Genomic DNA, 12789 nt, shown 5'->3' with positions numbered 1-12789 from the left:
GAATACAAAACCTTATCACCAAGCTCACTGGCATTCTAGCAGAGACTAAGTAACTGCTAAAACATTAAGGACATTTTACTCCGGCATTTGCATTTCAACTTTGCAAATATAACATCACCTTAGCTATGACCTGGAACTGCAGGTTCCTCTGGATTCAAGAACACTCTGCTGTCATCTAGTTCAGAATTTATTGAACAGACTTTCTAGGGTTAGCACATATGGGGAAAATGACTTCTGTCTGTACTTTGAGAAGTCCCATTGTTTTATATGTTGCAAAGCAGCAACTCGTGATAGGCTTGAAATTTTCCCAAGAGATGGGACAAAGATTGGTTCTAGAAATTACCCCAATCTTGATTATGCTCACGGTGCCTTGCTATTGGTTAGTTGTATGTTTTATTGTATTTTATATGCTTTTGATCCTATTTGTTTTAATGTATTTTTGCTGTATTTTGTGGTGTATTCTGGGCTTGGTCCCCATGTGGGCTGCCCTGAGTCCCTCCGTGGAGATGGGAGAGAATATAAGAATAAAGTTGTTGTTGTTGTTATAAATTAAATATAGTACATCCCTATACATAAATACACTTCTAAATCAGGAGGCAACAGTGGACCTCCCAACTGGTAATGGAATTCCATCAGTACTAGTAGCGAGGGATTATGGGAACTGCAGTCCAAAAACAACTACAAAGTCACATTGCCCTGTCCTTCCTTGGAAAAGACTGCTGGGGTGCTTTAGTCACTGTAGCCTTTTCTTTTGTCAGTGAAGCACCCTCTACTGCATACATGTAGAACATTGTTACTACAGTATGTTCTAAATGCTCTGACAAATACCTGTTGCTTGCTGTAGTGGCTTGGAGAAGGCATTTGCACACATCTACAACCTATTTTGGCAAATATTGAGATTCATATGAGGTAAACCAAATGTCAAGGAATTATGCTCATACACCCTCATGCCTTAAGGAAAGATATTCTATTCATAAATCATTTCCTTTCCAGGAATCATGAGATTTCATGTGCTTCTCCTCATTTACCCCCTCCCCCCTCCCTTTTTTCCAGGCTAGAGCTGGGAAGATTTGGATCTCCCTTTGTTGCAGTTGGACATGGGGACTTTAGTATGTGAAAAATGAAGTGAAGGCAGAGTGTGACTTCCTTAGAATTTGGGAATAAAATGTATTGACCTGTTCCTACTTCTCTTCTGTTTCATATCATTGCTATTGATCAGTTTAAAATAACACCTTGGCATCGACCAGAAGGATTTAAGGATTTGTTTTCAATATCCTTCTTACTTTCTGTTGGTAGTGAGGATTTTTTAATGCACTAATGCAACTCTTTTATTTCCTTCTCTGACATCTGTTCAGGATTCAGAAGGCATTGACATCATGCTGGGTGTTTGTGCCAACGGCCTTCTCATTTATAGGGACAGGCTGAGAATAAACCGTTTTGCTTGGCCCAAGATCCTGAAGATTTCTTACAAGAGGAGTAACTTTTACATCAAAATTCGACCCGGTGAAGTAAGCATCTCCTGTTCAAAATAAAGGAAAACATGCTAATGTTAAGGGGAGAGAGTTTAAATGAGGTAAATTGAGTTAAAGAAAGGAGGAATGAATGAAAAGGAAAAATTCACTCTTTAGCAAATAATTTACTGGATAATGAGGCATGAATTAATTCCTGGGGAGATGCTCAATGTTAGAAAAATCCCTTTTCTCATCTAGTTAATGAGTGTTTAATGGGTCCACAGATTTTGACTTGGCTTGATAGCCAAGCATTATTTGGTTGCCACTGGTTTCCTGCTTTTCTTGAGAGCTTTGAAGATGGATAGGGGTGAACTTTTATTTTGTACTAGTTTTCAGAAAATAGAAGCAAACACAGAGATTTTCACCACTTCTATCTTCTTTGAAGTCCAATACAGTACAAAACAAAACAAGGCTCTGCTTTTCCCTGAGTTCTGTTCACATATAAAGGATGTGCAATGGAAAGGTCTTTCTTCTTAGTTTACACTGGGCTTTGGGGAAGGAAAGAAGCCATACATGGCCTTTTTACTGCATTGTCTTTTTATTGATTGAAGTAAGTTTTTAGTATTAATAGATATTTCAACTTCAGCTCCTTTTCAAACTTTCTGTGATAAAAGAATGGAAAAAGAATTGGAAGTGGTTACAAGTGGAAGACTGGAAGATGGCAATATCTGAAACTTTGATAGAATTCAGAGTAACGGCACAATAAAAACCACAAAAAGAATTCTCCAGGCTTTTGTGTGTATGCCAAAAGATTTGTGATTATTCCATTTGTTAGTTCCATCTATAGTAGACCCATTGGAACAATGGAACTTGCATATTGACTTACCAAAATCTTATTCATCCAAGTTGGGATTAAGACTTGTTTTTGGCCTTTCGGAAGGTTTTGTGTTTGATGCGGTAAAAAAAAGACTCCTCCATGCCCTTAGATTTCCTACAAATTCTGAATGGAGGAGTAGAATATTCTGGGAGATCATGACAGGAGCAGCCAGAAGGACAAGGGCAGTCACTATTGGCAACCTGAACAAAAAAGGACCTCTATCTATCTATCTATCTATCTATCTATCTATCTATCTATCTATCTATCTATCTATCTATCAAAAGTGAATGGATGTATGGATGTGAGCAACAATCTATCTGATAAAAGTGAATGGATGTATGGATGTGAGCAACAATGTATGTTTGTGGCCAATTTCCTATTGGCTCTCACTTCCAGAGACTACTGTGACCCCCACTGATTATGGATCTGGACCAGACATGGCACATAGACTCCTCCCCCCCCCCCATGACCCACTTTAAGTCCTGGTGGGGTTTGAAGGGATGGACCCTGGACGATGGGAGTTCCAGTACATACACCCATATCCAGAGACCACTGTAAACCCTATTGATGATGGATCTGGACCAAACTTGGAACATAGCCCCCCCCTCATGACTACTTTAAATACTGTTGGGGTTTGGGGGGAAATAACAGAGGATGCTGAAACTCTCAGCCCACCCTTATCCTTAGTCATTTGCTAATGAGATCATTCATAAAATCCACAAACAATGACTTTTTCAAATGTTTATGCTTTCCAAAAGACTTAAACCAGGCATCACCAATTACCTAAGCTAGTGTATAATAAAGTTTCCTCATGGCACGGCATGGTAGGATCTGATAATTCTTAGTCATAATGTCTGGTCTTTTGCTTCTTCCTTTTCAGTATGAGCAATTCGAGAGTACAATTGGCTTCAAGTTGCCCAATCATCGCTCAGCCAAGAGGCTCTGGAAAGTTTGCATTGAGCACCACACATTCTTCAGGTGAGACAATGGGAAATTTTGAAGGGTTTGTCCTATATAGTAGCTCACTTAAGTATCATTGTACAACTCATGGTCTTTCAATCTATCCTGCTTTATGGGATTATTATGTGAAAATAACATATTAAACTTCTTAGCTCACTTAGAAAATGAATTACACTGCCAAATAGAGTTGAATTAACTATAAAATAGGGTCAAGATATGTTCCATATTGTGGAATGTCAACTGGAAGAATTCCAGTCATGCTGTATGATCGCATCCTGGCTCCTAATTGGGTTTTCTTTTAACTGCCATCCACACTCTGCTGCCTTATTATCCAAAGGGGATATAGCATTTCTATTTTCAGCCACAGAAAATGTATCATATTTTTAACCAAGCCACTGTAAGGGCAGGCAGATGTAGAAAAGGATATTTTAATCAGGATCCCTTTGAAGCAAACTGCTTGTTCAAGAGACCCTAGTACAAACAGTTTGATAGTTTCAGGGCATGTACAAAGAGGTCTCCAAAATGGTAGTGATATTAAACAGTAGCAGTCTACCTTGGCTACCACAACAGTAGCTGTATCAACTAGCACATTCTTTCTATCTATGTGGCTATCTTGTAGTGGTCCTCACCACTATGGTACTGGAAAATTATTTGAACGCCTCATTTCCAAGTCAATTCATCCATAATACTGTGTCTTTAAGGGCTATAGAAACCAGTCATTGATTAAAATAGCCAGTGGGAGAGATGTTTTTGTAGTCATTTCTTCTCTGGCAGAGCTAGTTTGTCATCAGTGGAACTATGCCAATGAAGCTTTCTTCTCTAGCACAATTATAAAGCATTTTGGCCATTATGTGTCCTGAGAGATTGGTATTCTTAAGTGCTGATTAAGAGGAAAGTGTGATTTAATTGTCCAGGATGAAGATGGACAAAATATCTTCACATAGGGCAGAGTTATACTGTCTTTTTGTTTCCTAGAATTGTATTTGGTGTCCATGGGGGGGAGCAGCCTGTGAATGTATACAAAGTCACACATAAGTCCATCTCCTAATCATGGGGAAAGAAACAGTAATCCTGTAAGTGGCTGGCCATACTGATGCATGAAACCACCAGGTGGAAAACATACAAATGCTCTCTCCACTGCATAGGTTCCTATAATATTGGCTCTTTTATGAAGGAGGGAAGGGGACAAAAGATAATGCTAATTAATGTGCATTTTCCAGATATTTTAAGATCAACATCTGTTTATTTTTTCCCCTTCATCAAAGTATCAAAGAAGAGGAAAGGTCTGTGAAAGTATATCTTGCAATGTGAAATTGACTTCTAATAAGTTGCATCTTACGTTGATGTTTTATATATTACCAGTCAGCTGATGCAGGAGGAGAATATAGTATCTAGTATTTGAATCAATGTTTTAATATTATTAAATAGGAAAACCTCCAATTGGGTTGTTGTGTGTTTTCCAGGCTTTATGTCCATGTTCCATATACCTCACAACCTCTGAGGATGCCTGCCATAGATGTGGGTGAAACGTCAGGAGAGAATATTTCTGGAACATGGTCATACAGCCCGGAAAACACATAACAACCCTGTGGTCCCGGCCATGAAAGCCTTCGACAACACATTAAACCTCCAATTTTTTGGTTCATGGCTTTGAAGATAAGCTGAAAACATATGAGCAGCATCAGGTAAAATGCCAGAAGTGGGCAAGGCAGGACTTACACTGGACAGGAATTGCCTTCTCAATGACTAGCAAAAGCCAATGCATGTAAATATGGCTTCATAAAAACAAACTGAAATTCATCTGAACACACAGCATAACCAAGGATGAGGGTGACTGTTTTAGCCCCTGTTTCTGAGACTGCTGTCTGCCTACACATATTTGCTCCATCCTTGATGGATATTTGCCTGGTAGGATATAAATAAAATAAAATCACAACAAACATAAATGTGTCTGAACCCTCTTGGATGAGCAAAGGCTTTGAGACATCATTTTTCTTTGTCTTTCTAGCCTCATAATTTCAGGTTTTTACTTCTGTCTTCATCTGAAACATTTCCTCTTCTGACAGACCAATGTTTTATACATCAAGACATTCCCACATCTGTCACCCTGTATATTTTCTTTGACATCCTTTGCCATTTAACTGAAAAGCATCTGGCAGAACATCTTATGGATGCATTTAGAGGCTTTGTTTAGATGACAATAAAAATCAAGTGTGACTGCCAGTTGGTTTCAGTCTTGGCTAAGCCTCTACACACTGCAGGGAAATCTGCAGTCCTTCTCGCAGTTGAGGATGAAAATAATTTTTTGCTAACTTTGTTTTTATTGAATTCATCCAGTTCATGATCTGTGAGTTTATTAATGGAATCAAATGAATGTCTTTAAATGTCCCACAAGTGGGAGAAAATCAAATCAAATTCGCTAAATTCCCTCATGTTTCAGATTTTCAACCTTGTAAATGTGTATAAGAAAATGAATGTCTTATGAAACATGCATAGCAAAATAGGCACAATTCCTGTGCAAGAGTGCAGGACAGAACATTAATAAAGCAGGAGTTCTGACTGAATTCCTAGAAATGCAAATCAAAATGAAACGAACAGATTTTTTGCCTTTCCTGCTCTCAGTCACCAGGGAGAAGGGACAAGACCTCTGTCTCTAGCCAGAAAGAACTATTGTTCCAATCCATATAATGATGCAAGATCCAGCAGTTGGGTGAAAATTATCAGAGAAAAAGGTCAACTAGAATCAGACCGACTGTTGGTCAGAATTTTAGAGAGAATGAGGGAGTGAGAATAAGGGGCATGACTAGCTAGAGCAAATGCAACATATTCAGTAGAGTAGGTGTGGTGCAATTTAGGTTGTGATCCTTATGTAATATACTAAGTTAGAAGGTTTCAATAGCAACCCAGAAATGTTTTGCGTTCCAAATTAGGTTACTAAAATGCAGGAAGTTTGTCAAGATTACGACAAGATGCACACTTCTGAATTACAGGGGTCCTAAGCTGAAGATGGACCATTTTTATCAATACTGTCACAACTTGCTTGCTCATAAATAAATAAATAAATGCTTAGAATATCATTATTTTTTTTTTTATCACGGCTGACCTTTTCCTCATTACTTATCTCTTAACATCATTGCACCTTGTTGATATATTATTTGGTGTCCTTGCTCCAGACCTTTATGTCAATTTATTTGCTAGTTATTTTTTGAGCTTTGGACTGTAGTAGCTTCGATACAGAATTGAACTTGCAGGTCATCCTACATTTGGAGTAGCAGGTAATTAGCTCAACCAATTTATACCATCATTTTATGCTTGGTTTCAGTTCATGTATCTCAGGGAACCCAGAGTTTGTGTTCAGTGTTATTTCCTGTGTGCCTTTGCTTGCACAAAGCCTATCATAGTCTCTGGATAGGGTGCTTATGAAATCCTTAAAACCTTTTTCACAATCCTCAAGAGCAAGACCTTTATACCAACCCTACACGTACATTGATAGAATTACAGATGTTTGGATCGGATGTTGTCAAAATAACCCAGAGCAGGTATAATTGTGGCAGTGTAAATGCATCTGTCCTAAGCAGCTGTGTCAACAGATGTCTGCTTATTAAACCAACAGGCTATACTATCTCAATAGCTGTTGCACCCCTGTACTTCATCCTATTTAGTTTATGACCCTCCACTCCACACCAGGTATTAACAGCTCAGTAAATCTTTTGTCTGTCGTGGGTAAGCTTTCTACAGGTAGCATTAGATTAATTAAATGTTTAAGAACATCTTGAATAATGTTGGTGAACATGACTCTTTTAAGATTTTAGTTGAACTTAGAAAAAAAATAACATATCAATTCCAACATACCCTTTATCCCCCCAATTCAACTGAGCAATAGATCTGTGACATTTCAGTTGACCAGAAGGAATATAATGTGACTACATGCCATGTATGGAGGTGGCTGAGAGGAAAGGAAGACAAGTGCTGGATTTGAGTTGGAAATGCCCAACAAAATTCAAGCCCTTGTTCAGATAGATGAATGAATGAAGTTTTATTTATATCCCATGCCATCTCCCAAAGGGGCTCGGAGCAACTTACAGCAAAACAATAACATAAATAATAATAAAACACATAACAAGTCAAAGAAATTAAATTACCAGAAATAAAATGAGTCATAATAAATAAGGTGGAATATATCTCAAGAAAGATAGCCACACTTCAGCCTAATCAATCTCCCAGGAAAGACAAAATGAAACATTTCCTTGTAATTTAAATTCCTTGCAGGCAGAGTGAATTTCAAAATCAATTAGTTAAGAAAACAACTTATAAAGAGATAAGTCGCTGCCCTTGTGCTACAGACACATTTTTCAGGCTGATACCAGTAACCATTCAAAAATGCAATCTCTATATCTGCAAGATAGATATATAGACAGACAGACAGACAGACAGACAGACAGACAGACTGAAGAGACATTCATGATTTATTTCAGTGTAATTTCCTCCATAAAAGTCTTTACATGCAGGTCACGGATGAATATATTGCAAGGTGGTAGAAATACCCCAAAGATGCTGCCTTTTATATTCCAAATGCTCAGAGAGGCTGAAGATCACAATTACTCTGTTATGTATAATTATGCATATGACTGCAGATGTTTCAGGCAGCTTTGGTAGATAGTAAAGTATAAAGGATGAATGAGATGAGGTGGTCTTGAATGAAGAGAAGTCCAGGAAACTGCAGCTGAGATACAGTTGCTGCTGAAAGATGGGTTCTTCATTCTTTCTCTTTAAATTTGCTTTGGTGATCATATAGACTCTGATCACTAAGCCAGAGCCACATCAAACATAAAATCAATTTAATTGTATTTCAGTGGCACACAAAATGATGAAAAGATGCAGATATAAAATACATGATACAAGGCATTAAAAATATCAGTGCTGATTAAAGCATAACAGCTGAAGCAGTTAAAATGTTATTGCTATAACAGCAAAGCATATGCCCAGAACCTTGATGGGGCACAACGGTAGTATGCAAACTGTTTTGCAAATGGTGGTGCTTTCTCTGAGATTGCATTAGTAGGATTCCCCTGTGTAATCAGCCACTCCACAAATATACACGCAGTCCTCTCTCACACTATTGACTGGTTGGGCAGGGAGCTATTTGAGATTAAAGCTTTGGTGTCCAGTTCACTTCATAAACAGTGACACCACTGTGAGTTCTATTGTAACTGAATTTTAAAAGACACAATAAAAATGTCATACTCTATATCAGGAGTGTCAAACTCATTGTCATCTAAAGCCACATTAGCCTTATGGTTTCCTTTAAAGGGCCATTGAAGCCAAGGATGGAGAATCTGCAGATACAGAGGGCCAGCTATAATTTTTTTACATAGTGTTCAGTGCTCTTTAGTTTTTACCAAATTTGGGTCTCCAGATGTTGTTGAACAACAATTCCAATCACTTCTGACTATCTGCGATGCGGACTGGGAATAATGGGAATTGCAACCCAACATCCCTTGGGGCTCTGAGGTTGAGGAAATGTTAAAGGGCATTTTAAAGTCAGACATCATGCACACAAGCCTTGTATCTAAATTCAAACCCCATCGTCCTGACTAAACAAAACAAACTTTGGCCTTCCAGATGTTATTATATCACAACTCCCATCATTAGTCATGATGTCTAATGACAAGGAATACAGGAGTTGTAATCCAGCATCTGGAGGGCCTCATAAATTACATGGCATTTGGCTCATGGCCTTGAGTTTGATTCATGTGCCCCATTTTATCAATTCAGTTATTACTCAGTTCTGATTAACTACAGGTCCCAATGTTTCAGTGTGATTTCTTTTAGTACTTTTTAATGGATTTTTGTTTTGTATCAGTAAATTAGAATGTTTTGAAAGTTTATGAGACAAATTTAACCCCTTTCTTACTATTTACTCATACAAAAGAAAAACATCAAAGCGATTTATGGAAAAACTATACATTATGTTATTTTTGCATTTGGAATTCCAAATTCTGAAGTTATTTTTAAGATTTAGAATGCCAAATTCCTATTAAAAAAATTTAAAAAAATTATGACACTCGATTTTGCAGGCCTGTATTATTTTAAGACAGGTTAAATAGAACACAAAAGGAAGTATATTAAAATTAAATCCTAACTTGGCCTAGCATCCTTGGCAATTCAGCTAACCAAAGGTTTTTTAAAAATTCCCAGCTATAAAAAAATGTACTTCCATCATTTCACTGAGAGTTCAGAATTTGTAGATGCTTTTGATATAAAACTTCTTAAAGTCCTTGTTGTTTTTTTAAAGAAAAAGATTTTAAAAGATTCTCCAGGCAAAAGTTCAAAAATAATCCACAAAGATTGAGAGAAATCAAGGAAGCAAAATGATAAAGGATTACTTAAAAGTTTTAGTAGCAAAGATGAAGTGGGAAATTCAAAAGAGAAGTAGTTTCTCCTCTGAGAAGCATAGTCAGAGCTTCATAAAAGAAGTCTGTAGGGAAGAGCGACAGACAGTAAGAAGGAAGAGGATGAATGACAGTGATGGAGTGGGAATATTTAGGGGGTGAATATCATTTTCCCCTTTTTGAGAGTAGATAATATGCCTAAATGCCTGTTTTTGATCCTGGTTACTACTTGGATGGGAGACTGCTAATGAATTCCACGTGCTGTAGGCTATGTTTGAGTACAGTCAACCCACCACATATGGAGAGGCTAAGGGCACAGGCTGCTTGTGAAAGTGAAAAGCCACGAAAAATGCTATTTTAATGGGTTTTCTAGATATTATATAAATCTCAATAAATACATGTTTAACAAATTACATTTTTAACCAAACAAAACACCTCTAGGAATGTCTAGGTCCTCCAACGTGACTCTATGGTCAACTTCCATTGGAAGCTCAACATCAAATTTCACTGGAGGACCTAGAGATTCCTAGGGAGAACATTTCAATCAAATCCATGAATTATCAAATTCGCAAAAGTCAAAACCACACATTTGAAGGGCAAACTCTATTGTTAAGTAAACCCTAGGCAATTTGGAACAACAGACGGCTTGAATGCACATACAAACACAACATTTAAAACCACAAGAACAAAGCAAGGAGTGATTACCATTGCCCAGCAAAAATACACTAAAGCAATAGGTAAAGGTAAAGGTTTCCCCTTGACATTAAGTCTTGTCGAGTCCAACTCTAGGAGTGGTGCTCATCTCCATTTCTAAACCAAAGTGTCAGCATTGTCCATAGACGCCTTCTAGGTTATGTGGCTGGCATGACTGCATGGAGCACTGTTACCTTTCCACCAGAGAGGTACCTATTTATCTACTCAAGTTGGCATGTTTTCAAATTGCTAGGTTGGCAGAAGCTGGGGCTATCAACAGGAGCTTACCCCATCCCCCGAATTCTAACCACCACCTTTCGGTCAGCAAAGTCAGTAGCTCAGCGGTTTAACCCGCTGTGCCGCCATGGCCACTAAAGCAATACACAAAGCAAAACAAAAACTTGATGTCTATAACTCCCGCACAGTTCCTAGCATTCTGACAGTTCTTAGTATTCACATCAGAACATTTCATCTCAAATAAGGCTGGAGCTGCATTCACTGGACCAAAACCTTGGCTACTACTTTGTTCTTTCATAGTGAACTGTACCAATCATTCAGATTTCAAGAATCTGTCATCAAATTTCCCCTCAGTATCAATGAAGAAAGAGATAACTTACTTGCAATTTTTTTTAATCTGTAACAATAGCCTCAAGAAGTCTTTGGCTTTAGAAACTATTAAATATGGCAACTTGTCAGAAGGGAAAAAATCTTAAAGCTAATGCTGATTAACAGAAAATTTAAAAGAAAAGGAATAAAAGAGATGCAAAAATACGTTATCCCCTTGTGTAGAGTTTTAAATTTTTAACTTCTGCAAAAGAAGCCAGAAAACTATATAGAGAAGCAATAAGGTGAAAAATGATAGGAATTCAAACTCATCTATTTAGACTATCCTACTCTTTACTATTCTATTTACAGAAGTGCTCAATGCAGAGCTATTAGATAAAGGGGTAGCATTTTGTGTCACTTCAGACTGTAAGTGGTAGGGATTCATAACTTGCATTGAAGCCTTTTTCCAGCATGTAGATTTATTGTTAGTAGGGAGTAAGCTGCATGAGTAAATGATCAAACATGATGGATTAGATGTCATTCAAAATTCTATTAGCCTAACAAAGAATAGGTGTCTAAGATCTTCAGCAGGGCACAATGGAACACAGATACTGTATACCAACTTTCAGATAATTATGGTCAAGAAACATTCAAATCAGTTTCATCCTAGGATAAGTAGGTTCATTCAAAATGATTTTTTGGAAATGTGCACAGCCACAAAAATACCTGGATCTGCCTTCTTCTTTTTCTTCCTTCAGGCTAGTATCTCCAGAGCCTCCCCCAAAGGGCTTCCTAGTCATGGGCTCCAAATTCCGCTATAGTGGGCGAACACAGGCTCAAACGCGGCAGGCCAGTGCTCTGATTGACCGTCCTGCCCCATACTTCGAGCGCTCCTCCAGCAAACGGTACACCATGTCTCGCAGCCTCGATGGAGGTATGCCCCAAATTGGGGAGGGGGTGGGAGATTGGTTCACTGGTGGGCATGGGGAGGTGTTGTTGAATGTTTGGGACTCCGTAAAGAGATGATGGGTGGTTTAGGGCTGGTGAGGGGTCTTTTAGTTGATTGGGTGGCATGCCAGGCAGCCCACAATGGAGACAATGTAATTCTAAGGGATATCAAGAATGTTATTTTCTGGTCAGGAGGGCATGCTAGCTGGCAATTTCCAAAGAGTGACAAACACATGATGCTACTTAGACAGAAAGTACTAATTTTAAAGAAAAATATTTTTCAGATATCTTGAAAACAAAATCAGGCTATGCAAATTTCTACATATACAAATGTTATTTCTTGAAACAGTGAAAACCATGCAAATATATGTATAATAATGTTACATGTAGTCGAAAACATAGCAGTGGTGCTTGAGTTTTGTTTTTGCTGCACATAGCCTGACTCAGATTTCTCTGCCTATGCTCGTATTTGTTCTTAAAGGCAAGTGACATTAACAGTTACTTTCCATGTCCCATCAGTGCTTCCCTAGGATACTTGTTGTTTGACTGATCATTAAAGGACAGATAGTCTTGCGAGAGACATACCTCTCTGCCAAAATTAAATGCATCACTTGAGAGACTGGATCAAAGCAGCTACTGGATAAAGTTCCCCATGACATTATTCACAGACAGTGTTGTTTAGTGCTTGATCAATGCTGAATCCAAGGATAGTGCAGATAAAGAAACTCCAGAATCAATTTATTTTTCTCTCCTCCAGTTCTATAAAATTCTATTAGCACCTTTAATGAACCTTAGCTCAAGAAGAGTGTGAATGCAAGTTTTGGATAAGAGGTTCACTTTCTGGGAGCAAAAGAGATGTCCCTCTTCTTCCTTAGTTTAGAAAATCATGTTTCTTAAAGCATCCCTCATTCTTCTTTTGGAG

The 12789-nt window shown here is 38.0% G+C and overlaps 1 protein-coding gene across 16 annotated transcripts in view; it reads left to right on the top strand.

The window, feature by feature from the left end:
- Window positions 1-12789, top strand: part of epb41l1 (erythrocyte membrane protein band 4.1 like 1) — a 220189-nt gene that overhangs the window by 179497 nt on the left and 27903 nt on the right. For all 16 annotated transcript variants that reach the window (XM_062978832.1, XM_062978835.1, XM_062978827.1 and 13 more), the window contains 3 exons: window positions 1356-1508; window positions 3209-3306; window positions 11678-11853. In XM_062978832.1, the coding sequence (XP_062834902.1) occupies window positions 1356-1508; window positions 3209-3306; window positions 11678-11853 (427 nt within the window). The remainder of the gene's footprint in view (window positions 1-1355; window positions 1509-3208; window positions 3307-11677; window positions 11854-12789) is intronic.

The sequence above is a fragment of the Anolis carolinensis genome, chromosome 4 (assembly GCF_035594765.1).
Source record: "Anolis carolinensis isolate JA03-04 chromosome 4, rAnoCar3.1.pri, whole genome shotgun sequence".
NCBI classification, from domain to species: domain Eukaryota; kingdom Metazoa; phylum Chordata; class Lepidosauria; order Squamata; family Dactyloidae; genus Anolis; species Anolis carolinensis.
This window is presented reverse-complemented; position numbering and strand designations above follow the sequence as displayed.